Below are 27,291 nucleotides of genomic sequence, written 5' to 3'. Positions count from 1 at the left end.
AGAGTCATCCAGTAGTCTTCCCAGGTGTTTTCTAGCCTCGATTCGAGTCCTGCAGCATCCTCACGTCGTGAGAAAACCTTGCTCACGTCATGAGCTTTTGGGTTATCGTTCTGTAGACTTCTAGCTTCAAAGTGTGGTGTTTTGATTCCTCACGTCGTGAGTTTTTATGCTCACGTCGTGAGTCCAGTCAGATTAGGGTTTCTGACACGTGTCATGCTCTCAGAGAGCTGTAACTTCGGAAGGCCATAACTTTTGCATACAAACTCCGTTTTTGACGTTCTTTATATCCACGCGTAGGTATTTACGACTACTACAACTCTCTTTTAGATTCCAATAGCTAATTCTAATTTCTATTTTAAATTCCTATTATTATAGAGATTTATAGTGTTAGGGTTTATCATAACTTCTTCACGCGAAGTCAGATTTAGACGTTCTCTATAACTTTGGAATCGTATGGACATATACTTTGAGTTGTACCATAAATTATGTATGAAAGTTCATACTTTAACATGAATTACATAGTAAGTTTATCACATTATAGTTTAACAAAATCACATTACATGATTGGTATAATCACATGTGATTGTTGTTGACCTATTTTGACTGGTGTTACATTTTTTTATCATCCGAAAACTTAATTAAACATAAAAAAGTTAATAAATTTTTATTTTATAACATTTATAGATCAATATTGATAAATTTTAAAGACAAGTTCATTAAGTCACAAAATTCATCATGTTAATCTATAAATACCTTTTTTTTGTCTTGAAGATACATAAATGCTAATTATATATACTATTAATTGTTAAAAACTTGGTGAACAGGAACTTTTTTATATTCTGACTTTTGTCACAGATGTTTATGGGATTTCCACCTTTACTCCACTGTAAGTTTTGTTTTTCATTTTTGCCACATACTTTCCACCGTCCCTATCATCCAATCACGTCTTACACCGACTACGACTAATGTAGACTCTACTTTATACTTAGATAGATAAAGGTAGATGTCCACCGCCAAGGTTCAACCTCCTCCAAGATTCTTCTACCCTCCGCTCCTCCACCGCCATCCACCACTTACGTATTCCTTTAACAACTGTAACGGATTCTGATACAAAATGAAGAAGGATTTCAGGTCATCGGTAGATGGTGGCAGAATTTACGAATCCAGTGCTTGGGTGAGGAGACGCTGACGGTGTTGTAGGTTGTGGGGATTGCCGTCAGTGATAACGCGGCAGTGAAGGTGGAGTTGTCGAAGGCGGCGAGAGCTGGGGTGAAGGTGAATAGTGATTGGGTTATGGATGGTATGATTAAAGGTACCGATAGGTATGGTGTCATCACCGTTTTTGGAGCCACGTCTCACCGGAGAAGTAAAGAAGGTGGTCGTTTGAATCCGATTTGTTTGATTTTGCATATTGCTGCTTACATCGATTGGTTATCCGCTCGTGTCAAAAAATTGTATCCGCTCTCTGCTTCTCCCCTTTCTCATGCTTCTCCTCCTACTCCTTTAATTTTCCTTTTAATCAGTATCCTTATGTACTCATATTTAACTTCCTTTGTAGAAGAAGATTGGATTCTCTTTTATGAGATAGGAAGGAACTTCAAGAGCATATAAGGGTTGGAAATCAGAGAATATGATGGTATCCATACAATTAGTGTATTGAAGCTGGAGGTACCATTTAACTATTTAACTGTGTTGGCTTCTATCCTGAATACGTGTGTCTAAATGGCATTACCTTGAATAAAGCACCCAACAGATGAGGCCATATGAAATTCCATGGATAGAGGTCAGTATTTGTCAATAATATTATATTTTCTTCAATTTTCTTGACACGATTTTAGATACTTTAAAACCGATTTCTATGTATCTATGTATAAACAAGCCAATGGATCAAGAAACAACTTCATTATCTACATAATCTTGGGTGGAAAGTAAACATGTGACTGTTTGTCACTATGTGTTTCTGACCGTACAACTATGAAAGTAAACGATCTGTGACTAAGGCTTAATTACAAACGTTTATTACCTGTTAATTCCCTCTCTTTATGCTCTGATGTTTTGATTAACTTCATTATGCACCAAATGCCTAATTGGGGTGTACCGACATCAAATTACACGTACCATCTTCTTGGGATCCCAGGTTAGGTAAATCTATTAGTAGATTTTTTTATTTTGTCATGTTTTTGGCTTACTTTTTTGACATTGCATATATATTTCTAGCAGGGAAGCCATAATTGTTGAAGTAGCTAACAATGGAGATTGACCAAGGTGGTTTCTTACTTTGAATCTGTGTTGTCATTGTCTCTATGTTTCATCTTGGTTTATCGCCTTACCAACATCTAATTAGCATGGTGTGTGATTGTAATGACTTAGGTTAGTAGGCACAAAAACTATTTAAGGGGGATGCTTACACAATCTCATCTGAAGTTACACTTGGAAGGAGTGAAATAGAAGAAAAAGCATAAATAAAGAAGAAAGCAATACCCGGGTGCTTCTGATTCATGTAATATGTGGTACAGTTATTGCTCTTAGATTAATAATCTTCACATAAGAAATACATAGTTATATCCTACAATATTCTTTCATGAATTGGTTTCTTATTTCATGGAAATAGGTATAATGCTATATGTGTTGGATTACATCCCGATGAAAGTTGTGAACATTCATGTCTGTGGCCAAGGTATCATTTTTCTTATTCTATCCAAAACATGCAATGTTAACTTCATTATTTGATATGACCTTTAATCGTTTTTTCACCATGTGTTAATCAATAATGTATAGATTTTGCAGAATAGGAACTGAACATGAAAATAACATTTTTAATTGACCGATACATTCCACTGGATTTTTTAAGTCCACAGACCTGCTTTAATTTTTTTTATATATACAAGAATCATTCATGTTACTATAATTGCATAAAATAACATTTTACTTTGTTAGTGTTAACATTTCCCTTTCTTATTCTATTTGTTTTGTAACCATATCAAATAAATTGATATGCAAATTATGTTAAATGACTAAAATTCCCAATATTGGATTTAAATTGTGTTAAATGACCAAAATATATTATGTCAAAGGAAGGATGTGTATTTTTTGGTCCCTGTTACATGTTCCAGCACACCAATCACATACATCATAGGTTGAAATAGCATTGTACTTTTGTCCCTTTGAAATTTTTAGCATCATACTTTCATTTCTTTTAAAAGGGACAAAGTATTAATCTTATTGTTGTCGATTTATGCTATAACTTTATTTTAATTGTATTACCCAATTTTCTTGAAGAGTTTTATTACAATTTTAATTTGGAAGTACATTGCACATTACATGAAATTTCCTTCTTCGTCCAAATGTGTTACTTTTTATGGGATCTCTATGTTCACAAGATAAACTTTCCATGGTCACAGAATTACTACCCAGGTAATTATTTAAAAGATCTTTACAAAACTATAATATGACATCATGTTAGAAAATAAATGCATAGTTAGTTTTAAAAAAATAGCTCATGGATTCCTAACCAACTTTAATTTACATGTATTCTAATTAGGGGAAGCCTTTTTTATGTTCTACACAATAGTGGTGACTCTTTAGATATTAGACAGCGTTTAAGGATGGCCGCTGATGTTGTAAGTTTTTTTTTTTCTCAAATATTAGTTATCAACAAACTCTCTAAGTGAATTTTTTGTTGATAGTAAGTGGAAAGATCTTTATTCGATGCAATTTTTAGAACTGTTAGGAAGATCAACATCATAGCAGAAGACTTGGTATGGAATTATTTTCATTTTTTTATAGCAAATAAAAAGAAACATATATATAAAAAAGTTAAATATTTTTGGGAATGACATGAAGTTATAACAGAGGATGTAGTCCAGCTCAGAAAATCCATTGGTGCACCAGGGATGGTTCTTCAGTTTGGTACTAAATTTTTTTTACTTGTTCACTTATTTCCATAATTTATATTTATAAAATATTCATTAATATATTTTTTTTACAAATAGGTTTCGGAAGTGATTCAGCAAACCCTCATCTGCCTCACAATCATAAGCAAAATCAAGTTGTATATACTGGAACTCACGATAATGACACGGTGATCTTGATTTTCTTATCATCAAATACCAAAAATAGCATTGTACATTCCTATAATTATATATTAGAAATGATTTTTAACTTTTTTTGTTATAGATACGAGGTTGGTGGGATGCCTTGCAACAAGAAGAAAAATGCAATGCGAGTGAGTGTTTTTAAGTTTCAACACTGCAATCTTATATAATTATTTCCGGACAATAATCTTGACATTTATTTATTTATGTATTTCAGGTGCTTAATTATTTATCGATTTCCGTGGATGATGATACTTCATGAGCTTTAATACTAGCTGCACTCTCTGATCTGGTGACCTACCCACTTTGTATTTTCTTTAACTGATCTTTGTTTTTTTTTTAATTATGGAGTGCTTATTTAAAACACTTAACCATGCTGAATATGTAATTGCTGGGACAATAATCATTTCATCAACTACTTCCTTTCCTAAATTTTTATATAAGACCTATCTAAAAATCTCATGTATGTTAAATATATCTTCATTAATATAATGGTATGTTGCAGTACATATACAACCTGAAAGAACAAAAAAGAAAATGAGTCAGCGCCAACAGGCGCGCATGATTCTCATCTAGTTTCTATAAAGAAACAAAAACAAAAAGTAATATTTATATACTTTTAAATAGTAAAGAAGCATTAAAAAAGTTTAAAAAATAAAAAAGTAAAATGTATTATTTTTATGTTTTCCCGATGCTTATTTGTTGTTTTCCATATTTACAAACTTGTAGGTTTGCAAATGTTGGATATTATCTATGTGGTGCAACCGTTTCTTTTCTTTGTGGAGACATAATTGTCGATGTATATGCCATCTATCCTATTTTAATAAAATTTACGAAGTCTATTGTTGTAGTGCTTGTTGCTGTTATATCTAAAATGTTCTATAAAATTCTCTTATTTATTAATTTTTTGTTTTTTAAACATATGTCATATTTTAATATGAAATATTTCAATCAAATATTATATTCCTAAAGACAGTAATATTTAAATAAAACTATATCGGTCTTTATTTGAAATATATAAGTATAAAAAAATTATTACATTAGGGCTAAATTAAAAAAATCATTGAAAATATTGTATAATCATTATAAAATTGATATTTCATATATGAATTATTATTTTATATTTAATCATTTAAATTAATCAGTAAGTAAATAACCAAAAATTAAATTTAAATATTGATATCATCACAGTCTAACAATTTTTATATAAAAAATACCAAAAACATTATATATTATAAAAAGTTATAAACCATATTAGGTTTTTAATAAAAAGGTCAATATGAATTTTTATTCTTTTAAATTTTTGTAACGTGTCAAATATAATTTTTTTTATTGCAAACTATAATGTTTTCTTGTTATATCTTTAAGATGATATTATATGTATAAGTTTAAAAAAAAAAAAAAAAAAAAAATCTAATGCAATGTATAAAAAGCCAATCACTCAAAGTCAAATCTGACATCATATGTTCAAATGAATTTAAAGGGAAAAATGTATTTACTGACCGTTAATTACTTAAGAATCAATATGTGGAAATGATAACTTATGGTAATCTCATATTAATTTCATTTAATGATTAGTCATCAAGAATTCCCTTTTGAGCTATCATTTGTTCAATTATTGTATTTATTTTTTGTTAAAACTTAATCATTAATTGCTTTCATATAAATTACTTGTAAAAACAATATAATTTATAAGAATGAATAGTTTTGAACAAATTATAAAATACAAATACGTAACAGTCAAATCCCATGATAATTCTTTCTGCATATTTTAAAACTTAATTAATTGAGCGAAAATAAAGCTGATAAGATGGTTTAAAAATTCATCAATAAATAGTTTTTCAAACAAAAATGTAATATATATATATATATATATATATATATATATATATATATATATATATATATATATATTATCTCAGTAGGTTTTACTAACATGTTTATTATCTATTTAAATTTATGTATATATGTCCTTTTTTTTCAAGAAAACATATAAACTTATTTGTAATACTCATAATTAAGTAGAGTTCATTTAATATTTTCAAACCCCAACCTAGTAATTTCCATATTAAAATTACATTTAAAAAAATAAATTTCTAACTCTTTGAGAATATTTTATTTATATCTTAGTAACTTCCATATAAAACATTATATTGTCATTTTGGGGTCGTGTTTACACTTTTACCGACTTCAATATGAACTTGAAGTCTTGAACAATACTTGAATCCTTAAAAACTCAGAAATCATTATTTTTTCTAGAAATATATTCATAAATAAACATAATTAAATAGCATGATGATCGATTAGATCATGACATATCAACAAAACAAATGTTTACAAAATTGAAACTAGGTTAACAAAAGTTGCTCATGGTCTCATTTCAAATCGAAACTAATATCACAAGTCTTATTTTCTTTCCATTTGAAGCCAACTTGAGAAGGCATCTAGGGTTTTCATGTCTGCTCTATAATGTTTCTGCGTGAACTCAAGGAAAGTAGACCATGTAAAATCCGGATACATCCTCTGATTATTGTATTTAACCAAGGCTTTAGGCGGTCTCACAACCTTGTCCATTTTAGGCGAGAGAAAGAATGCGAGAGATTTCCTAGGAGTATTGCTATTAACCACCGCTCTATGTAAGCAACTCTTGTATAATCCGTTTGATAGTGCCTGGAACAAAAACACTTCTCTTTGTTAGTGAAAACAAGCTCAATCTTGTGATACTGCAAACTTCAAGATTCGATATTCGTTACAACAAAGATGATTAAGCTAAAGTCAGTGATCAAAATCAAATAGCAAGTGAATGTTGTTTTGTTTACTAACCATGAATGTATCTCCGATGTTGACAACAAATGCATCAGAGCAAGGAGCAATGGAGTGCCATTTTTCGTTGACAAACACTTCAAGCCCGCCAACGTTGTCTTGATGAAGAATGGTTAGGGATGTCGGATCACAATGAGGACCGGTTCCAAGAGTTTGATCGGGCTTTAGGCAAGGAGGGTAGTAGTTTAATCTCATGATCGAATCATTCTCTTCATAGAAATCCCTAAAATAGGATGGGTCTATTCCAAGGCTCATCCCTAGTAGCTCCATGATATCGAGAGCTAGTTTGCTCATAGCTTCAGAATATTCTTGACAAACCCTCCTATATGAATCAACAATAACGTCAAAGCTAGTTATAGAATAAAATGGAATTATTTAAAATATGTGAATCTTGATTTTTTTTTACACGTACCTAAGAACACCCTACTAGGATTATGGAAAACAATTCAACTTGTAATGCAAGTGAATTTTAAATTAGGCAAGGAAAATAAAGATTCACGATCTTTAAAGATAAACGAAGAAAAAAAGTTAATTAAAAGATGGACCAATACCCGAATTCACTAAAATCTTCTCCCATTACATTCAAGAAGTAATCATGTACTATGTTCAAGCACTTTGGATCTGCGGAATACCTAAAAGAAAGTGTTTCTTTCCATGGAAGTTTAGAGGAGAACCTATTAGTGAAACTACTAGCATATCCACAATATTCACCAAACTTTCTTTCAGCTTTTTGCTTCTCCAAAAGTGGCATCCCAAAGAACAAATTCATAATCTTGTGGGCATCATTTATTAAATTAGAATCAACACCATGATTATAAACTTGAAAAAACCCATGTTCTTGGCACGCGGAATGGACCAGACGACTTGCATTGGATGTTGCAAGTGGTTCGCCGGAAACAAAGGCTTTTATGTCAATTGGAGGAACATGAAGCGGCGATGATGGTGGTTCAAGGTGGGGCTTTTCATGGTCCGGCCACACAAATTGTGCAGGAATATCAGTTTCATTTTGAAGAATGGAAGCATCAAAGACTAAAGGGTTTGTTTCTTTTGAGGGTAATAGTAATGGTAAAGATAGAATAAGAGGAGGCATGTTCATCAAGATTCAAAACTAAATGATGGTATAATTATGTATGAGTTGTGTGTGTCTATATATATATATATATATATATATATATATATATATATATATATATATATATATATATATATATATATATATATTCCTCTCTCTCTCTCTCTCTCTCTCTCTCTCTCTCTCTCTCTCTCTCTCTCTCTCTCTCTCTCTCTCTCTCTCTCTCTCTCTAGGGGAGTAGGAAGAGGAATATATATATATATATATATACACACACACCAGATCTCATCTCATTGTAAGTTTTTTTTACATTTGAATAAACCATATATCATATTTCAGTTAAAATTCTTCATTAATCACATATGACTAAATCATGTATTTTCAGTTTTATTCACATGTTAATAAAGATTGAGTTTAATATAAATCCGCTATACCATTTATTAACATCTAAATAAAATGTATATATATATATATATATATATATATATATATATATATATATATATATATATATATGGTTACTTATAAATAATACAAAAATAATGAATTTATATATATATATATATATATATATATATATATTGCATAAAATGTCAAAAAATTAATAATTTAGATTTATTCTAGTGTAGGTTGTTTTATATGCTTGTATAGGTCACAGTAATAACATTGTAACCGTATTTAAGGTTTAACATTTGGATATCGTTAGAAATTTTCATGACCGAGTGAGAAAAGTGAAGAAGCAATGATTTTCTACGAGTAAATTGTTTTTGTATAGGAAATATTTGAATCGAATAATAAAAAACTTGATTTAACTCTTATATGGTTTTTTTTTTTTTTTTCATTTGTAAGTTTTTTCTTTTTCTTATAGCTTTTACTAATTTTCATATCAAATGAATGATAGAAAAGCCATCGTCCCAGATTTTGTCAGAAAATTATATTGTTTCGTTTTCTTCCTTATCATACTAGGGTCTAGGGAGGCCCTTGTTTTGCGACGCTTCTTTTTGATAAAAAAAAGGTAGTGAAGGGACGATGAGGGTCCGAAAAGGCGAAAACCCTCAGTTTCTTGACAAGACTTATGGGTCCCTTTTTCCTTTCGACAAATTTATTTATGGATCTCATATCTCTCACTTCTTCAGATTGTTTTTGTTTGTCTATTTAGTACGAGACAGATTACTCATTATAATATTCCAAAAGAAGCTTAAATTGCAAATTTTTAATTATTTGAAATAAACAATCATAATAATCATTTTGAAAACCCGTACTACTAGACCACTAGTCATTATAATATTCCAAAAGAGGATTGGGCCAATTGAGGTGCTACTTTGTCCCCAAACTTGGTCCATATTGCGATACTCTTGTTATTGATTCAACAAATTTATTATATTTTGTTGGGAAAATGATTTAAAAAGGTAATAATGTTTAAAAACGTACAAAAAACACCATTATTCTTTTTTAGTGAAAAAAATACCATTAAATTGAAAATTTTATACAAAAAATACCAACAAAATACAAATAACCCTTAGAGTGACCTGAGGTAACCGATTACCTCAGGTCAACTATTAAACGCACTTTAATAACCTTCAACCACCAAATTAGGGTTCACTCTCCATATTCTTCCCCCTTCTTCATCTCATTCTGCCCTTCATATTTAATACGGCTCCTATGGCATCTCCAAGTTCATCCAATTATTCTAAGTCAAATTCGAACATTTCCAAGAGTAGGAGTACAATTGATTAAGCTCACCCTTGTCACTGTGAGAAGTCTTCCCAAGTTTGGACCTCAACTACGGCTGATAATCCGGGTAGAAAGTTCAGAGTATGTCGTAACTCACTAGTAAGTGGTTCTATCATCTATCATCTACTTCTCTTACATAATTAATTTCTTATGTGAATTTTATTATGTATATTGAAGGATAAGAAGAAGAAGAAATGTGATTTCTGGGAATGAGTCGATCAAGATGAAGAACTAATAAAACAAGACAACACTGAAGTCAAGATATTAATATTGGAAAATAATTTTTGGACTCATAAGGTGAAGGCAGATAAAGAATCAATGAGTTTCAGAAAAGACTTGGATAAATTAAGTAGGAAATATTGGAATCTCAAATGTTGTATGTTGTTGTTCTTTGTTATGTTTTTTTATGTATGTTATACTGAAATGAAATGAAAATTGTAATGTAATGACTTTGGTAATGTACTTTGAAAGTTTGGTTAATTAAAAGTCTTGTATTGGAATGGAATCAATGTATTATGGATATGTTATACTGAAATGAAATGAAATTTGTAATGTAATGACTTTGGTAATGTACTTTGAAAGTTTGGTTAATTAAAAGTCTTGTATTGGAATGGAATCAATGTATTATGGAAATAAAATTAGTTTTTATAAAGGAATGGGACCAATGTTTCCTAAATATAATTGAGTGCTCACACTTGAATGGAATCAGTGATTCCTGGAATGGAATGGAATTAATGATTCCTGGCTAATATTGATTCTTCACAATGGAATGGAATTAATGATTCCTAGTTAATATTGATTCTTCACAATGGAATGGAATTAATGATCCTGGTTAATATTGATTCTTCACACTAGAATTGAATTAATGATTCCTGGTTAATAATTGTCACACCCCCAAACCAAGGATGGCGGAAACGTCCGGGGGTGGAGGACTTGATGTATACTATCACAACAACGAGTATAATAGTGCTCAAAGTAAATACAACCATCATAAATATAATTGAAAAGGTTACACCATAGTATATGTTTACATGTTTCAAAATCAATTACATTATGATGACAAAATGAACTGTTTGATGATTTAACGTCCCATCCTCAAAATGCTGTTGGTTTCCTGTTTCACTGATTTCCTGAGAATACAAGTAGTTTTAAAAAAATATCAACAATTAAGTTGGTGAGTTCATAAGAGTTTTGTTTGAGGAAAAGCCGTTTTCCTTGTAAAAACGATAGAGTATGATTCCAGAAAATCCCAATATTTTCTTTATAAAAGTCATGTAGTCCTAAATGTCAAGACCGAAATGTACAAGTATTTTTCCATACTTAAAGTAATTCATGCAAGTTTAAATCGACATAAACTCGTTTAATTTAGAAGTAAAACCTGTAAATCTTATGTTTTGTTCATACCCCATGCGAGTTATTATAACCATGCTATGACTCAGTCGGCCTCGTAATACGACGTTCTTCAGGCGTCGCAAGTTAAATGACACTTGTCACCTCAGACCTGTCGGTCTAGCTGTTGCATGCAGCTCAGGTGTGGGTTTGTCAGACCCAATATAGATCTATACACAACTATCACGCTCTCCCTACAAGAGACTCTGGTTACAATTTACATGACTTTTGACTTTTCTACTATGAAGGTAACATGAAGCGAATGTCTCATAAATTTATTCATTAACAGATTTACGTGAACTGAACTGAAAACCCTTGGTAATGAGTTTGACTGGTTAATGAAACATAAACTATACCTATTATAGTTTAACATAATTGTTGGTGTTGTGTATGAAACATAAACTATACTATTATGTAGTATATGAAAAACCCATTTGTTTTGAGAGTAAAACCTTTCTCATGTAGTAAAAATCCATAAACTATGCTTATTATAGTTTATTATATGTGTTCGAAATGAATGAAGAATCCTTATCATGAATGACTAAATTTCAGTTTATGATGATAAACTAACAAGAAAATACATTCAATATTTAGAACTTATGGTTATTCACTTTGCTCAACATACTACAAAGTGTTATGAAAGTTGTAAGTTGTTAACTAGTTTTTAACCTTTCTACACTGTTTTAGAAAAATCATACGAAGTCGAAAACTGAATCCGTAAATTCTAAGAGTTCATAAAATGTGTCTAGTTTATTCATAATTTTTATTATGATTTTTAGAAGTCTTTAACTTGTGTTAAAATGTTCATATTCACAGACTGGTCCTAATTCGTTTCTAAAATGATAGGCAGTTTTGTAGAAATCACCATAAATCGTAGAAAAATCTTATGGAGATGTGCAAGTAGTCATTTGAAAGGTATAAACCTGAACTATTTGTATCTAATACAGTTTTGAAAACTAAAATGTTTAAGTTGACCAAAACAGTCTGTGAATGGAGTTAAACTTTTCTGATGAAAGCTGTTGTTTGAGTTTAGTTAAGTTTTTGGTGTTTTAACTTGTATTCCCCCCCTTAAAACTTAAGAAAAACGTGAAAAGATAGGGGTATGAACTTACCTTGAGTGATTTCAGTAGAAGGATGATGGAGAAAAGAAGTGTTCAACTCAAGAACACTTAGATGATGCATGAAGATTCGAAGATCTAACAACAAATATGACGATAATTGTGTAAGGAACTCATGATTTGAGTGAAGAAGTGTAAGCAAATCAAGTGTGGGAAGAGATTTACTTACCAAGGTGTGTGGAGAGCTCAAGATCAGCCTTGAATCTCGAATTCTTGGTGAGAGGAAGTGAGAGAGAATGTGTTTTGCTCTTTGGTGAAAAGTGAGTGAAATGGGAGGAGAGAGGAGATTTTCATCTTTTGATGAACCTTTACAGCTGGAGGAGGGGTGTCAAAGGACCAATAGTTGACTAGGTAGGGGGAATAGTGACTGAGGGTTGTACTATAAAGGTATGGGGGAGGTTGTTTGTGTCATACTCTAGATAAAGTCAACACTCTACCCCAAGATCTAACTTAATAGATTTTATTCTTGGACAAGGATTTCCCCCAAAAATATGATTAAAAATGAATATTTAGGGTCTCTTATATTAAATTACGATTTTTTTGTGAAAATCCCGCGTTAAAATCACGAAAAACGGGCCTAAAACGAAGATTGGGTCAAAAACCGGGAAGAAAATGCTAATTTCCGAAGTCTGGCCGCAGGTTGGGTCTTGAGAGGGTTAGAACCGAAGGTAGGGTTCGGTTGGTGTATTGGAACTGAGAGTAAGAGGTTCGGTCCGAGCCTTGCAGGCGAACTCACCAGAAGGGACCGAAGGCGAGGGTTCGGTTCAGCAGATCGGATCAGCAGCTTCAGTTCGGTCCTCCTAGTTCGGTTCTTAAGGCTGTTCGGTCCAGGAGGCTTCTTAGGGTTTCGCTTCTTAGGGGTTTCGGTTCCTTAAGGGAGGTTCGGTTCCTAAGAGGGTTCGGCTCCTTAAGGCTGTTTTTCGCGTAAACTTCCGTTTTCGCGCGGTTTTCGACTAAATTAAGGGTCGGGATGCCCCGAGTGATTATAAAAAGTTGAGAGAGATTTTGAGAGAGATTTCACACACTTGGAGAGATTTCTCATACAGAGAGAGATTTGGGAGAGATTTCACATACTTAGAGAGATTTGGGAGAGATTTCACATACTTAGAGAGATTTGGGAGAGATTTCACATACTTGGAGAGATTTCTCATACTTGGAGAGATTTGGGAGAGATTTCACATACTTAGAGAGATTTGGGAGAGATTTCACATACTTAGAGAGATTTTGGAGAGATAGAGTGAAAGAGGTTGAGAGAGACTTCGTTTGCGACCTTTTTAGGTGTTTGACTTCGTAACGCAAGGTTCTTACACTCTGTTAAGCCTCGTTATGATTGTTATATGCCCCCGAGGGTTAAGGAATAATGTTTTATCGAATAGTTTCATCACTTGCCCTGATTAGGGTTTAGAATTTCCGAACACGTGAAAACTCTAAGTGATACTTTGTATTAAGATTGCGAGTAGTACAATAAGAATCATAATGGAAACCCTAATATACAAGGGTTAGATGAGTTGACCGGTTTGACTTGTTGAATTTGGTTGACTTTGACTTGACCAAAAATTGACGGTTGTCACATCATCCCCCCGTTAGAAAGAATTTCGTTCCAAAATTAGCACTTTGACCGGGACTTCGAGAGTTGGGGAAAGATGTGGGAACTTTTCATAGTACAAGAAATTGATATGGTGGGGACCAATCCGCCCGGTGTTAAATGACGACCTTGGAATTTCTTATTGTAACTTGAGATGAGTCGATTTAAAAGGAGTTTATTGCTTTGGAATGATAGTGTATTCAATGTGTGCCTTTATGCTCCCCGTTTTATCCTTGTTGTTACCACTATGAATATTTTATAATGTAGTTAGTGAGTATTAGTATTACGAATGCTTTATCAATTTGTGATGAAATTTGCAATATAAGTCCTACCAGATCTTTTATAATCGCTTGGTGTAAACAAGTCGTATATCATTAAGATTGCAAGGGCATTCGAATGAGTGACTCCGCCTTATACCCACAACCAAACAAGGAACAGGAAATAAGGCGGAACTACACATTCTAAGTCCATAGAATCTTAATGATATATGGCTATAATGTTTACACTAGCCATCATAGATTCACTAGTAAAAACCCTGTGTTTTTTTTATATAGGAGATAAGACTTATTCGGGTTTTGTCGTGTTCTCGAGGTTTATGGTTGATATACTTCAATCGATGCTAATTTTTAGAAAGAAAAAAAAATTAAAATCTAAACGTTGATGTTAGAAACATGTACTGGTATTTACGGGCGGTTCTGGGGAAGTTTCTCCTGCGGTGATCATAAGCGCCCTTCCACCATCACCAGTCTTCCTTGTCCTTGGGCAGTCTCTCTTAAAGTTTCCCGCTTCACCACATTTGTAACAAGCTCGGCTTATTCCAATTTTGGGGACCTGGTTGATGGGTTGCGCCGGTGCCTTACAGAAACGGACAGTGTGTCCCTTCCTGTTGCAATTTTTGCAATGCATCTCCCAGCAAGTCCCAGTATGATGGAAGTTACACTTGTTGCATTCTGGGAGTGATCCATTATATGGTCTGGCCGGTGCTTGGGTGACGATTGTTGTGGCTGATGCCGAGGCATGTGTCGTGACTGCTGTTGTAATGGCAGGGGCGGCCATGGGTTGTTGTCTTTTAGCGAATCTTTGAGATAGGTTGCGCTCCTTTTTGTTCCAAAACTTTCGTTTATTACTCTTAGGTTTGTGGTCTGAGGCGTCTTTGTTGGTAGACACTCGTTGGTGTCCCTTATTGTTACAGTAATTAGTATTTCCGGCACTGCTTCCACCTCCGCTGGCATTGTTAGCATTGATTTACGCCATGGCGGCTGTCACGGCTGTTGTGACTGCAACTTGAAAAGTTGTAGAGTCTATCTGTAGAATTGGTGCCTTGATAGTTGACTGGTTACCTCCTTGTGAAGACATAATTCTGTTGCATGGCGAGTAACGATCTCGTGAGTAGAGATGATTATTACTAGATACATTCTTATGATTTATATACACATATGAAAATTTCGCACTTTGCTGAACTATTCTCAATGTTTCTGCTAAACATCCTCGGGACGGGGTTATGGTGGTGGGTAAGTTTTGTACGTGTGTTAAGTTTGTCCAAACTATTACTATACTCGCCCAAGCACGCTTAACTGCGGAGTTCTGATGGGATCCGGTGCATTAGTGCTAGTATGATTGCACCCTATAGGTCTACGAAGAAGACATCTTTCAACCATAAGGTTTAACGACATAATGGATGTAAGTCTTTTAGTAGTGGTATAAGTCGAGTGTAGTTTAAACTAAGTTATCTTAGTTCTGTCATAAGTTTGTAAAGACGAACAGACGGTAAGTTTCCAATAGTAGTGACAAGTCGGATGTTATTGAACTAGATTTTTCTGTATTATGATCCGACATAAAAGTATCTTGCATGCATTTCATAAAGAAAGTCCATATGAATGAATTTATGAGTTTAGTAGTAGTGACTCGAATGTAATCTTGTGATTTGTTCCATGCCTGATCCACTCCTAAGATCACCCGATATATACCAATTGTGTGCAATGAAAGTTTAATAGGCCGTTGAACTTAATGAGTCTGCCCTGAACCCACAACCAAACAAGGAACAGGACCCAAGGCGGACTCACCATTTCTAAGTCGATCGTCTCCTAATTACACATAACCTTGAGGTATATATTAAGTACTTTTAGAGTTATCATAAGTAAATCGTTTGTAATACCAAGTTATGAAATGTATGGTAAACTCCTAATGAAATGAAATGCATGCCAATTTTTATTGATATAATCAGGTGCATAGGGTTCAGGAAAATTTGACCTTCAAACAGGTCTACATTTTGTTAATGAAATGGGAAAAATTTTGACGGTGACACGACCCCTTGAATAGTGTAGTCTCTAAATTTGGAGGGTCGAATTCATGTATAGGACGGGGCAGTGTTCAAACGCACGCCAGGAGTTTGAGTCTGTAATGATATGTCAGTAGTGTACACACTACTCGTGGCGGGTGATGTTCCGTGGGTCATAGAATGAAGACATGTAAGTCTGTATTGTCTTATCCTCTGCCCTGGCTTCTGCCATTTGATGTTCTGCTTTTACCACGCGTTTTCTCTAACGCTATGTGAAGTTCCCGATACTCCTAATTTCGGCTCAGGTTGCGGTCACTTCCCTCTGAAGGCTTTGATGTGGTTTCCGATCTGTTCATGGTCTCCATCCAGGTGACGAATGTGAATTGCGGTGATCTTGGTGGTAGCGCCAACCTTCATGATTTCGGCTGACTGATGCTCGTGTTTGTACGCTCAAGTGAGTTATGCAGCGTATTATGACAAGGAGAGCCTTGTCTACCAATCCTCCTCTGTTGAGGTTGTAGAAGCCTCATCTATGTCATAGGGAGGGTGTTAACCTTGTTCCTAACTCCGTCTTTGTAGTTCTACGGCTTATCGAGGTGTCGGACCATGGAAGCCTCGTCGGGGTGTGGCGACTGGAGGGTGTATTGTAGGCCTCGGGCTCTTCGTCATAGTCTTCTCCTATTTATTCTTTGTCTTTGTCTTCTTTTTGGTTTCACTTCCTCCGGATCTTCATCTGAATTGTCTTCGAGGTCTTACTCTATTGTTTCCTCAGGATCCTCTTCGGGGCTTTCTTCGTTCTAACCACCATCTTCCTGGTTAGGAGAATAGGGGGTCTCCTGGTAGTTGAGCTTCCGTCACGTTGCTTGTGCGAGAATGGGGGTAGAAGAGATAATTAATAGGCGTCTAATCTTATAATTACTTATAGGAGGGGTGATCCTTATTAGTCACGTCTATAACCACATAGTGCATACCAGTTATACATAGTCTGAGATAGAACAGGCCTTCGAATAAATGACTCTACTCTAAGTCCACAACCAAACAAGGAACAAGAAGTAGAGCCATAGTCATAGATTCGGAGTCTATAATATCTTTAATTATGTATAACCTTAGTGTATGCACTCAGTCATTATAGACCTACTAATAGGGGTCTTTAGTTTTCACATAAGTTAGTTATAGTAGCACAAAATACTCTTATAGTATTTTAAATGTTTGACTTATGTTCTTAATGTTTCTGGGTAGGTAGAGTTGGTAAGTTTTTAGACTTGTTGCAACACCACAACCATTCCTGGGCATATGTTAATCACTTCTGGGTTAGACATAGTTGATCAGGCTATGTCATTCCCAGACCTGACTATACATCCCCAAGCCTACTTGTGCCGCTCAACAATCACCACTTTTGTTTTGTTCTAGTATGATGCTGACCTTAGTATGTATGCATGCATGTATACTTCTAACAAGAAACTATTTATTTCTAAAAGTATAATCATTTGAAAATGTTAAATCAGAGACTTTAGTCCCAATGCATTTATAGTTTGTATATCTTATGTGGTTTGATATACTTGGTTCACTATAAACAATGCTTTGATACCAATCTGTCACACCCCCAAACCAAGGATGGCGGAAACGTCCGGGGGTGGAGGACTTCATGTATAGTATCACAACAACGAGTATAATAGTGCTCAAAGTAAATACAACCATCATAAATATAATTGAAAAGGTTACACCATAGTATATGTTTACATGTTTCAAAATCAATTACATTATGATGACAAAATGAACTGTTTGACGATTTAACGTCCCATCCTCAAAATGCTATTGGTTTCCTGTTTCACTGATTTCCTAAGAAGACAAGTAGTTTTGAAAAAAGTGTCAACAATTAAGTTGGTGAGTTCATAAGAGTTTTGTTTGAGGAAAAAGCCGTTTTCCTTGTAAAAACGATAGAGTATGATTCCAGAAAATCCAATATTTTCTTTATAAAAGTCATGTAGTCCTAAATGTCAAGACCGAAATGTACAAGTATTTTTCCATACTTAAAGTAATTCATGCAAGTTTAAATCGACATAAACTCGTTTAATTTAGAAGTAAAACCCGTAAATCTTATGTTTTCTTAATACCCCATGCGAGTTATTATAACCATGCTATGACTCAGTCGGCCTCGTAATACGACGTTCTTCAGGCGTCACAAGTTAAATGACACTTGTCACCTCAGACCTGTCGGTCTAGCTGTTGCATGCAGCTCAGGTGTGGGTTTGTCAGACCCAATATAGATCTATACACAACTATCACGCTCTCCCTACAAGAGACTCTGGTTACAATTTACATGACTTTTGACTTTTCTACTATGAAGGTAACATGAAGCGAATGTCTCATAAATTTATTCATTAACAGATTTACGTGAACTGAACTGAAAACCCTTGGTAATGAGTTTGACTGGTTAATGAAACATAAACTATACCTATTATAGTTTAACATAATTGTTGGTGTTGTGTATGAAACATAAACTATACTATTATGTAGTATATGAAAAACTCATTTGTTTTGAGAGTAAAACCTTTCTCATGTAGTAAAAATCCATAAACTATGCTTATTATAGTTTATTATATGTGTTCGAAATGAATGAAGAATCCTTATCATGAATGACTAAATTTCAGTTTATGATGATAAACTAACAAGAAAATACATTCAATATTTAGAACTTATGGTTATTCACTTTGCTCAACATACTACAAAGTGTTATGAAAGTTGTAAGCTGTTAACTAGTTTTTAACCTTTCTACACTGTTTTAGAAAAATCATACGAAGTCGAAAACAGAATTCGTAAATTCTGAGAGTTCATAAAATGTGTCTAGTTTATTCATAATTTTTATTATGATTTTTAGAAGTCTTTAACTTGTGTTAAAATGTTCATATTCACAGACTGGTCCTAATTCGTAGAAATATCTTATGGAGATGTGCAAGTAGTCATTTTAAAGGTATAAACCTGAACTATTTTTATCTAATACAGTTTTGAAAACTAAAATGTTTAAGTTGACCAAAACAGTCCGTGAATGGAGTTAAACTTTTCTGATGAAAGCTGTTGTTTGAGTTTAGTTAAGTTTTTGGTGTTTTAACTTGTATTCCTCCCCCCCCCCCCCCATAAAACTTAAGAAAAACGTGAAAAGATAGGGGTATGAACTCACCTTAAGTGATTTCAGTAGGCGGATGATGGAGAAAAGAAGTGTTCAACTCAAGAACACTTAGATGATGCTTGAAGATTCGAAGATCTAACAACAAATATGACAATATTTGTGTAAGGAACTCATGATTTGAGTGAAGAAGTGTAAGCAAATCAAGTGTGGGAAGAGATTTACTTACCAAGGTGTGTGTAGAGCTCAAGATCAGCCTTGAATCTCGAATTCTTGGTGAGAGGAAGTGAGAGAGAATGTGTTTTGCTCTTTGGTGAAAAGTGAGTGAAATGGGAGGAGAGAGGAGATTTTCATCTTTTGATGAACCTTTACAGCTGGAGGAGGGGTGTCAAAGGACCAATAGTTGACTAGGTAGGGGGAATAGTGACTGAGGGTTGTACTATGAAGGTATGGGGGAGGCTGCTTGTGTCATACTCTAGATAAACTCAACACTCTACCTCAAGATCTAACTTAATAGATTTTATTCTTGGACAAGGATTTCCCCCAAAAATATGATTAAAAATGAATATTTAGGGTCTCTTATATTAAATTACGAGTTTTGGTGAAAATCCTGCGTTAAAATCATGAAAAACGGGCCTAAAACGAAGATTGGGTAAAAAACCGGGAAGAAAAATGCTAATTTCTGAAGTCTGGCCGAAGGTTGGGTCTTGAGAGGGTTAGAACCGAAGGTAGGGTTCGGTTGGTGCATTGGAACCGAGAGTAAGAGGTTCGGTCCGAGCCTCGCAGGTAGACCTGTCAATGGGGCGGGTTTTGACCCTGATTCGCTCCAAACCCATAAGAATTTAACGGGTTTGAATTTTAATTTTTGATTCGTTTACCCGTTTACGATCTATACCCGTTTACCCTTTTAGCAAATGGGTCGGGTATGGATCATGGTCGATTCGCTCCACTTATGACCCGCCCCATTTAATATATATATATATATATATATATATATATATATATATATATATATATATATATATATATATATGTCAACAAAATATACAACTCGATGTCTAAGTAAAATGTGATTTTTATTGTATTGGACTTTGAGTATTAATTAATGTACATCTTGTTTAAGTATACATTTTATCCTTTTGAAAAATATTACTTTGTGGAACACATAAAAATTACGAAAATTTAATATTATAAAAGGGTCGGGTTAATGGGTCGGGTATTCGTTGATTCGGTGGATACGGATATGGATTCGACTATTCAAGACCCTGAGGGTTATTGGAGCGGGGCGGGTCATGTTTTTATTTTTTTAAACGGGTTTGGATCGATGGTGATTCGCTCCAAGCCAGCCCCATTGACAGGTCTACTCGCAGGCGAACTCACCAGAAGGGACCGAAGGCGAGGGTTCGGTTCAGCAGATCGGATCAGCAGCTTCGGTTCGGTCCTCCTAGTTCGGTTCTTAAGGCTGTTCGGTCCATGTGGCTTCTTAGGGTTTCGCTTCTTAGGGGTTTCGGTTCCTTAAGGGAGGTTCGGTTCCTAAGAGGGTTCGGCTCCTTAAGAGGGCTCTGCTCCTTAAGGCTGTTTTTCGCGTAAACTTCCGTTTTCGAGCGGTTTTCAACTAAATTAAGGGTCGGGATGCCCCGAGTGATTATAAAAAGTTGAGAGAGATTTCACACACTTGGAGAGATTTCTCATACAGAGAGAGATTTCGGAGAGATTTCACATACTTAGAGAGATTTGGGAGAGATTTCACATACTTAGAGAGATTTGGGAGAGATTTCACATACTTGGAGAGATTTCTCATACTTGGAGAGATTTGGGAGAGATTTCACATACTTAGAGAGATTTGGGAGAGATTTCACATACTTAGAGAGATTTTGGAGAGACATAGTGAAAGAGGTTGAGAGAGACTTCGTTTGCGACCTGTTTAAGTGTTTGGCTTCGTAACGCAAGGTTCTTACACTCTATTAAGCCTCGTTATGATTGTTATATGCCCCCGAGGGTTAAGGAATAATGTTTTATCGAATAGTTTCATCACTTGCCCTGATTAGGGTTTAGAATTTCCGAACACGTGAAAACTCTAAGTGATACTTTGTATTAAGATTGCGAGTAGTACAATAAGAATCATAATGGAAACCCTAATATACAAGGGTTAGATGAGTTGACCGGTTTGACTTGTTGACTTTGGTTGACTTTGACTTGACCAAAAATTGACGGTTGTCACAATAATGATTGTGTACATTGAAATGGAATTAATGATTCCTGGGACCACATATTGGTAAAAAGTTGGACCACATATTGGAATGGAATTAATAAGATACATTATCAAACGATACATTACCAAACAAGTTATCAAAAGACACATTACCAAACCACATATATTTACCAAAGTGGGACCACATACATTACATGCCAATAGAATATTTAAAAAAGACACATACATTACACCTAACCACATGTGCCTTCATCAGTTTTTGGCTTAAATACAAACTAGTTATCAAAAGATGTGCCCAACAAAAGATTCCCTACCAAAAGCTGTCCTTCACAAAAGCTACCAAAAGTTGTCCTTTACAAAAGCTACCAAAAGACGCCCTTCACAAAAGATGTCCCCAACACTACTCCTAGAGTGTGAGAGGATTTTAAAGACTTCCCCCTGTATCATCCTTGGTCACCACTTTCCTCCTCAACTTAAGTTTTGTGTTCCTCTGAGAAGGACCACACTTTCTCCTTTTCAAAGTTGGAGCAACCACATGCTGATTTCCAGGATTCACCACTTGTTCATCAACCACTTGTTCATCATCCACCTATAAATCTTCCTCTGAATCACCTCCAACGTCTTCCTCTGAATCACCTCCAACCTCCTCCTCTAAATCAACTCCAACATCCTCAGCAGCCCCATGGCCTTGTCCCTGTCCCTGTCCTCTACCCTGTCCCTCACCCTCAAATAGCTCATGGTAATCAAAGAGATCTGAATCATCTACTGCATGAACCTGATTGATAGGACATTTCCTCTTGTTATGACCTGGTTGGGAACATAAACTACATTTAGAAGTGGTCCTAACTTTGCTAACAGTGTGTCTGTCACTTCTTTATGAAATGCATTTCTTCCTGTTCATATTTGGTCTCCCAGGCATTCTTCTACGCTTTGGTGGTAAGATGGTATTCATATCATTTGCTGGCCACATTTCATATCCATTTATTGGCTTAACATTATACATGTAGCAGCTTCCAAACATTTGTGTTGTGTACCAAATTGCTACATACTCCTCTATATTCCCATTCAAGCACAAGATTGCAGAAATAGCATGGACACATGGTATACCTGTCAGCTGCCATGATCTGCATCCACAGGTTCTTTTATGTAAGTCAATTGCATACACCTCATTCAACCACCTACTCTCATATTGATGAAAACCACTTGGAGTTACTCCCCAAAACCTGTTATGAAATGTAACATATAAGTTAGTATTGATATATATATATATATATATATATATGTATTATGTATAAATATAGTTATATACCTATGTATTTTCTTCATGTCCTCAATCTTCCTTTTAATTGAGGGACAAATCTCCAAGTTCCACTTCAGGCCCTTCCTTTTCTGAGTAAACATTCTTTCCATGACATACACTCTAATATCTTCCAACATTGCTATGATTGGTTTTTTTCTAGCTTCCACAATGGCTGCAAATGACTCTGATATACAATTTTCAATGGCATCACTACCACTATCTTCCCTAAAAAATGCCCTAGACCATGTGTTTGGTTTTTTTTCCATCGGGTGTTCATAGGCATTTATGTCAATCAATTTGATCTCCTTCATGATATCTTCAAATTTTGTGGTTGTTGTGGCCTTGGCAGCACCCCAGAAAAGTTTCATGTATTCAGCTCCTGAGAATTTTCTCTTGAAGTTGGCATAGACATGCCTAGCACATTATCTATGCTCACATTCTGGCACTCTTTCCTTAACTGCTTCAGTCAGTCCCTATTCAATCATATTTTAATGTCATTATAAAGTAAAAATAAAATATAAATACTATTATTAAAAAACAGTTGACTACCTTGTGTTGATCAGAGATGGTGGTTAGTCCTCTGCCTTGTCCCATATCAATGTCTTCAAGCAATAGATCAGAAAAAACCTTTTCAAATTTGCCTTTTTTTCAACTACTACAATAGCCCATGCTAGAGGATACATTTGGTTATTAGCATCCCTACCAACAGCTAAAAGTACCTCACCTCTACAAAGTCCCTTTAAAAAAACATCCATCTACACCAATCACTCTTCAACGCCCCTCAATCCAACCATCCTTCACAGCCTTCAAGCAAATATAAATCTTTGAAAAATGGACTGTAGAATCAGGCATGATATCCACATCCAATTTCACTATGGAACCTGGATTAGTCCTCAATAGCTCCAAGCCATAACTCCTAAGCTTTTCATAGTGTGCCACCAAACTCCCTTCTATCTCATCCATTGCAAAAATTTTGGCATTTCTACACTGACCAAAACTAACTTTTAGATTAAAATCTCTAAGGACTGCTGCTGCCATTTTCCTGTAACTTATTCTTGGATTATCTATTATGGTTTCCATTAACTGTTTTACAATCCAACTATATGTGACCATTGCACCTAAATTAAAGGCCCAACAACAGTTGTGTTCAGAGATTAAGGACTTAATCTGAAATGATCTTTCTTTACTCATCCAAGTTGCCCACAACCTAAAAAGGCATTTAGACTTCTCTTCACCTTTACAACATCTAACTAATAATCTAGTTGAATCATTTTTTTCATACCACATTTTATACCCATTAACATAATTGCTTAACAAATGCTTAAGTTCATAACGATCATAGAATTTCATACCTAAGATTGGAACCATTGTATCCTATTTTTTGTTAGGATCATGAAGTGGATACTTATGAAGATCTTTCTTGATATCTTTCTTATCATCTACAACTCTTGGAGGCCTGAAAAATTTTCTTCTAATGAAAGGATCATCAGATGGCTGTATTTGTATCACTTCATCATTAGGTTCATGCTCCACAAACTCATTATCTGAAAGCTCAGAGTCTACAGCATCATCAACATCCGTATTACCATCTATCGATCCTTCTTCAGCTATCTCTTCTTCAATCCACTCCATAACTGTCTCCTGATTGTGATCAATGTACAAATTGATCATACCCCCATTCTCATATCCAACATCAAGGAAACGAACATAATCATTTTCATCTTCCAAGGCTCTTAACCCATCTCTCAGTGAACGTTGTGGAAGACAATAGTACACATTGATTCTTCCATCATTGTCCAACTTCTTCACATACAAGATGAACTCCATAACACTCATGCTTCTGAAATCGACATTGCTAACAACCATTTTTACTGGATTGAAATACACAATCGGTTTGGGGACAAAACAACCTGTATGATTTACTTCGATTGTCAAGTTGGAATCCATTGTGGTGATTCTGTGGAAACGATGAACGAACGAAGGAGAAGGAAATGAACCCTTGATTTTGGGGGAAATAACGAACGGTAAGGGCACATATATTCCCATAAATCTTTTAACCGGCTAACCTACAATACCCGGTAAAATGGTATTTTTTTTCACTAAAAAAAGAATAATTGTGTTTTTTGTACGTTTTTAAAACATTATTACCTTTTTAAGTGAATTTGTGAATAATGGTGTTTTTTGTACGTTTACAAAATATATAATGTGAATTTGTGACATAAAATGTGTATGAACACACAAATTACCAAAGATAATTTCGTTAGTTATAGTAATACATTCCACCTTGTTTATCTCATCAATATATGTATTTTATAGTCATTTTATAAGTTATTAGTTTATAACCCATGAAAACCACGGTTACAAAATTAATTAAGTTTTCATAGTAAAACTCAAAATTATTAATCAATTATTTTAAATAAATTATTCTAAATAGATTATTAATTAAGAGATATTTTTTAGTTATATAAAATTATAGTCATTGATTTAAATAAATACATGAAATTATATCATCTTATAATCTGTATTAATTTAATGTAATTAGAATGAAAAATTTTAAAATTTGAAATTTGAAATGATGAATCAATATGTTGACACGTGACATGACATTAATTACGATGCCTAATAGGGTGACACATGGTAAAAAGAATAATAAACTTATTCTTTTATTAAAATACGAATAAGAGATGAGTTTATACAGAGTTATTTTGTTTTAATATTTTTTTTTTGAACCGAAAATACACACATTCTCTCTCTATATATTATTCATAAACTGCCCTTTTACATTTATAAGTCGTGAGAAAATCAAAATTAAACTACTTTTCAATTGAACATGAAAACATATATGATATATATTCTTGAGTTTCCAAAAATGTAAGTAGATAGAAAGACTTGGTTTGCATTTTTTTTTTAGAAAATGTATTAAGACATGAAATATAACCATAACCGGAAAAGGCATTAATTTTATTTGTTTATGTTGTTTTGTAGGTCTCATGTATCTTTTAATTATTACAAAAACTAGTTGTGAGACTCGTATATTACATAAGTTTATTTAAAAAATAAATAAATATGAAGTTCTAAGTATTTGAAAAGTTTGAATTTATAAAAAGAAAATGAGAAAATATTGAATTATTAAAGTTGAAGTGTGTTTTTTTTTTCTCTTTTAAATTTAAACAAATAATTTAGATAAATAAACAAAGAAAACTAATGGGATTTTAATTTTGAAATTTTGAGATTAGAAGGTAAGTTCTTTAATGAACTTGATATCCATTTATTTTTAGATTTATTGCAATTATTACGTTTAAATAGTATGTAGAATTAATAAAATGGAAAAAACTATAAAATAATATGTGGAAAAAAATTAATTTAAAATAATCACCAATTGACATGTGGCGAAATGAATGAGAGTTTGACATGTGACAAAAAGATCATTATTTACTAGGTTATAGCCCGTGAAAACCACGGTTACAAAAATAATTAAATTTTTATAGTAAAACTCATAACTATTAATTAATTATTTTCAATAAATTATTAATTAAACATGATTTTGTAAGATTTTTCAATATAGAAACACAATTAATTATCGACAATCATAACCGAAACTTATTCAATTTAAATTTCTCTTAAAAATCAGAAATCAAATAAATAATTGTCTAACTTATTATCGACATCAATACTTTTTAAAAAAATAAAAAATGATGAGAAAATGTCAAGTGTCATTTTTATAGAGCATTTGAAAAGAAAACATAAATTATGAGAAAAGAAAACATAAATTATGAGAAAATAACAAGTGACACTAATAATTATTTTTTATTAGTATAGGAAGATTAGAGTAGATAATAGTGACAATGACAATTCTTTTAACATATCTATAAAAAAAAGAAAATAATAATAATATAATACCTTCTTCGTTATTTTCTAAGATACGTGTTTGGAAAAAAAAAAAGAACAATCATGCGTGTATATATGTTCACAACATCATTTCTATGCAATTATAATCAAATCAATTAACAAAAAGTTTTATTTAAACAGTTAAAATAACATTATTTTATTTAATATAGTGAAATAACAAGGATTTTAAGCCAACCCCAGCCAATGTGAAATAACATAATATTTGATTGATTTTTTCAGAAACCAACTTTATAGTTAAAAAAAAATCTATACTGGATAAGAATCTTGTTTGCTTATCAATATATGATATGATATCATATCAAAATTATATAAATCTGTTTGTTACAATTCAACTTCCATTGATCTATATATTCAACAAAGTTTATAACCAAACCCTACTTAAAACATTACTTTGTAACATATATCCATAAGTAATTTATTTTTATATTTATTATTCAATTATATTATATAAAATTCAATTATTGTAAAAGATTTGTTCATAAAAAAATGCCCCTTTCCTTTCCTTTCATAGTAGGGATTATGTTTGTGAAATAAAACAAAAGTAATAAGGTAAAATGCCTCTTTCCTTTCATAGTAGGGAATTCCAACTTGAAGGAAAGTGTTTCCGCTACTTGATGAAAAGTTTTTTCATTCAGGATTCCAATTTCATTTTA

General features: G+C 33.4%; 2 protein-coding genes across 2 annotated transcripts; both read right to left on the bottom strand.

The window, feature by feature from the left end:
* Nucleotides 1–6,500: 6,500 nt before the first annotated feature.
* LOC145124497 (gibberellin 20 oxidase 1-D-like) lies at nucleotides 6,501–8,009 on the bottom strand. The gene is made up of 3 exons (XM_079059860.1): nucleotides 7,469–8,009; nucleotides 6,918–7,239; nucleotides 6,501–6,764 (listed from the first exon to the last, which is right to left on the bottom strand). The coding sequence occupies exons 1-3, from the start codon at nucleotides 8,005–8,007 to the stop codon at nucleotides 6,501–6,503; spliced, it is 1,125 nt and encodes a 374-aa protein (XP_078915986.1). The 5' UTR covers nucleotides 8,008–8,009.
* Nucleotides 8,010–22,018: 14,009 nt separating this feature from the next.
* On the bottom strand, nucleotides 22,019–23,097 carry LOC145126399 (uncharacterized). The gene is made up of 3 exons (XM_079061773.1): nucleotides 22,739–23,097; nucleotides 22,357–22,652; nucleotides 22,019–22,236 (listed from the first exon to the last, which is right to left on the bottom strand). Exons 1-3 carry the CDS (start codon nucleotides 23,095–23,097, stop codon nucleotides 22,019–22,021), a joined length of 873 nt encoding a protein of 290 aa, XP_078917899.1.
* Nucleotides 23,098–27,291: the final 4,194 nt, after the last annotated feature.

Source organism: Lactuca virosa, chromosome 7, assembly GCF_052849685.1.
Source record: "Lactuca virosa cultivar CGN04683 chromosome 7, Lactuca_virosa_CGN04683_v6, whole genome shotgun sequence".
NCBI classification, from domain to species: Eukaryota; Viridiplantae; Streptophyta; class Magnoliopsida; order Asterales; family Asteraceae; genus Lactuca; species Lactuca virosa.
The sequence above is the reverse complement of the archived record's forward strand: the minus strand, read 5'-3'. Positions and strand labels throughout refer to the sequence as shown.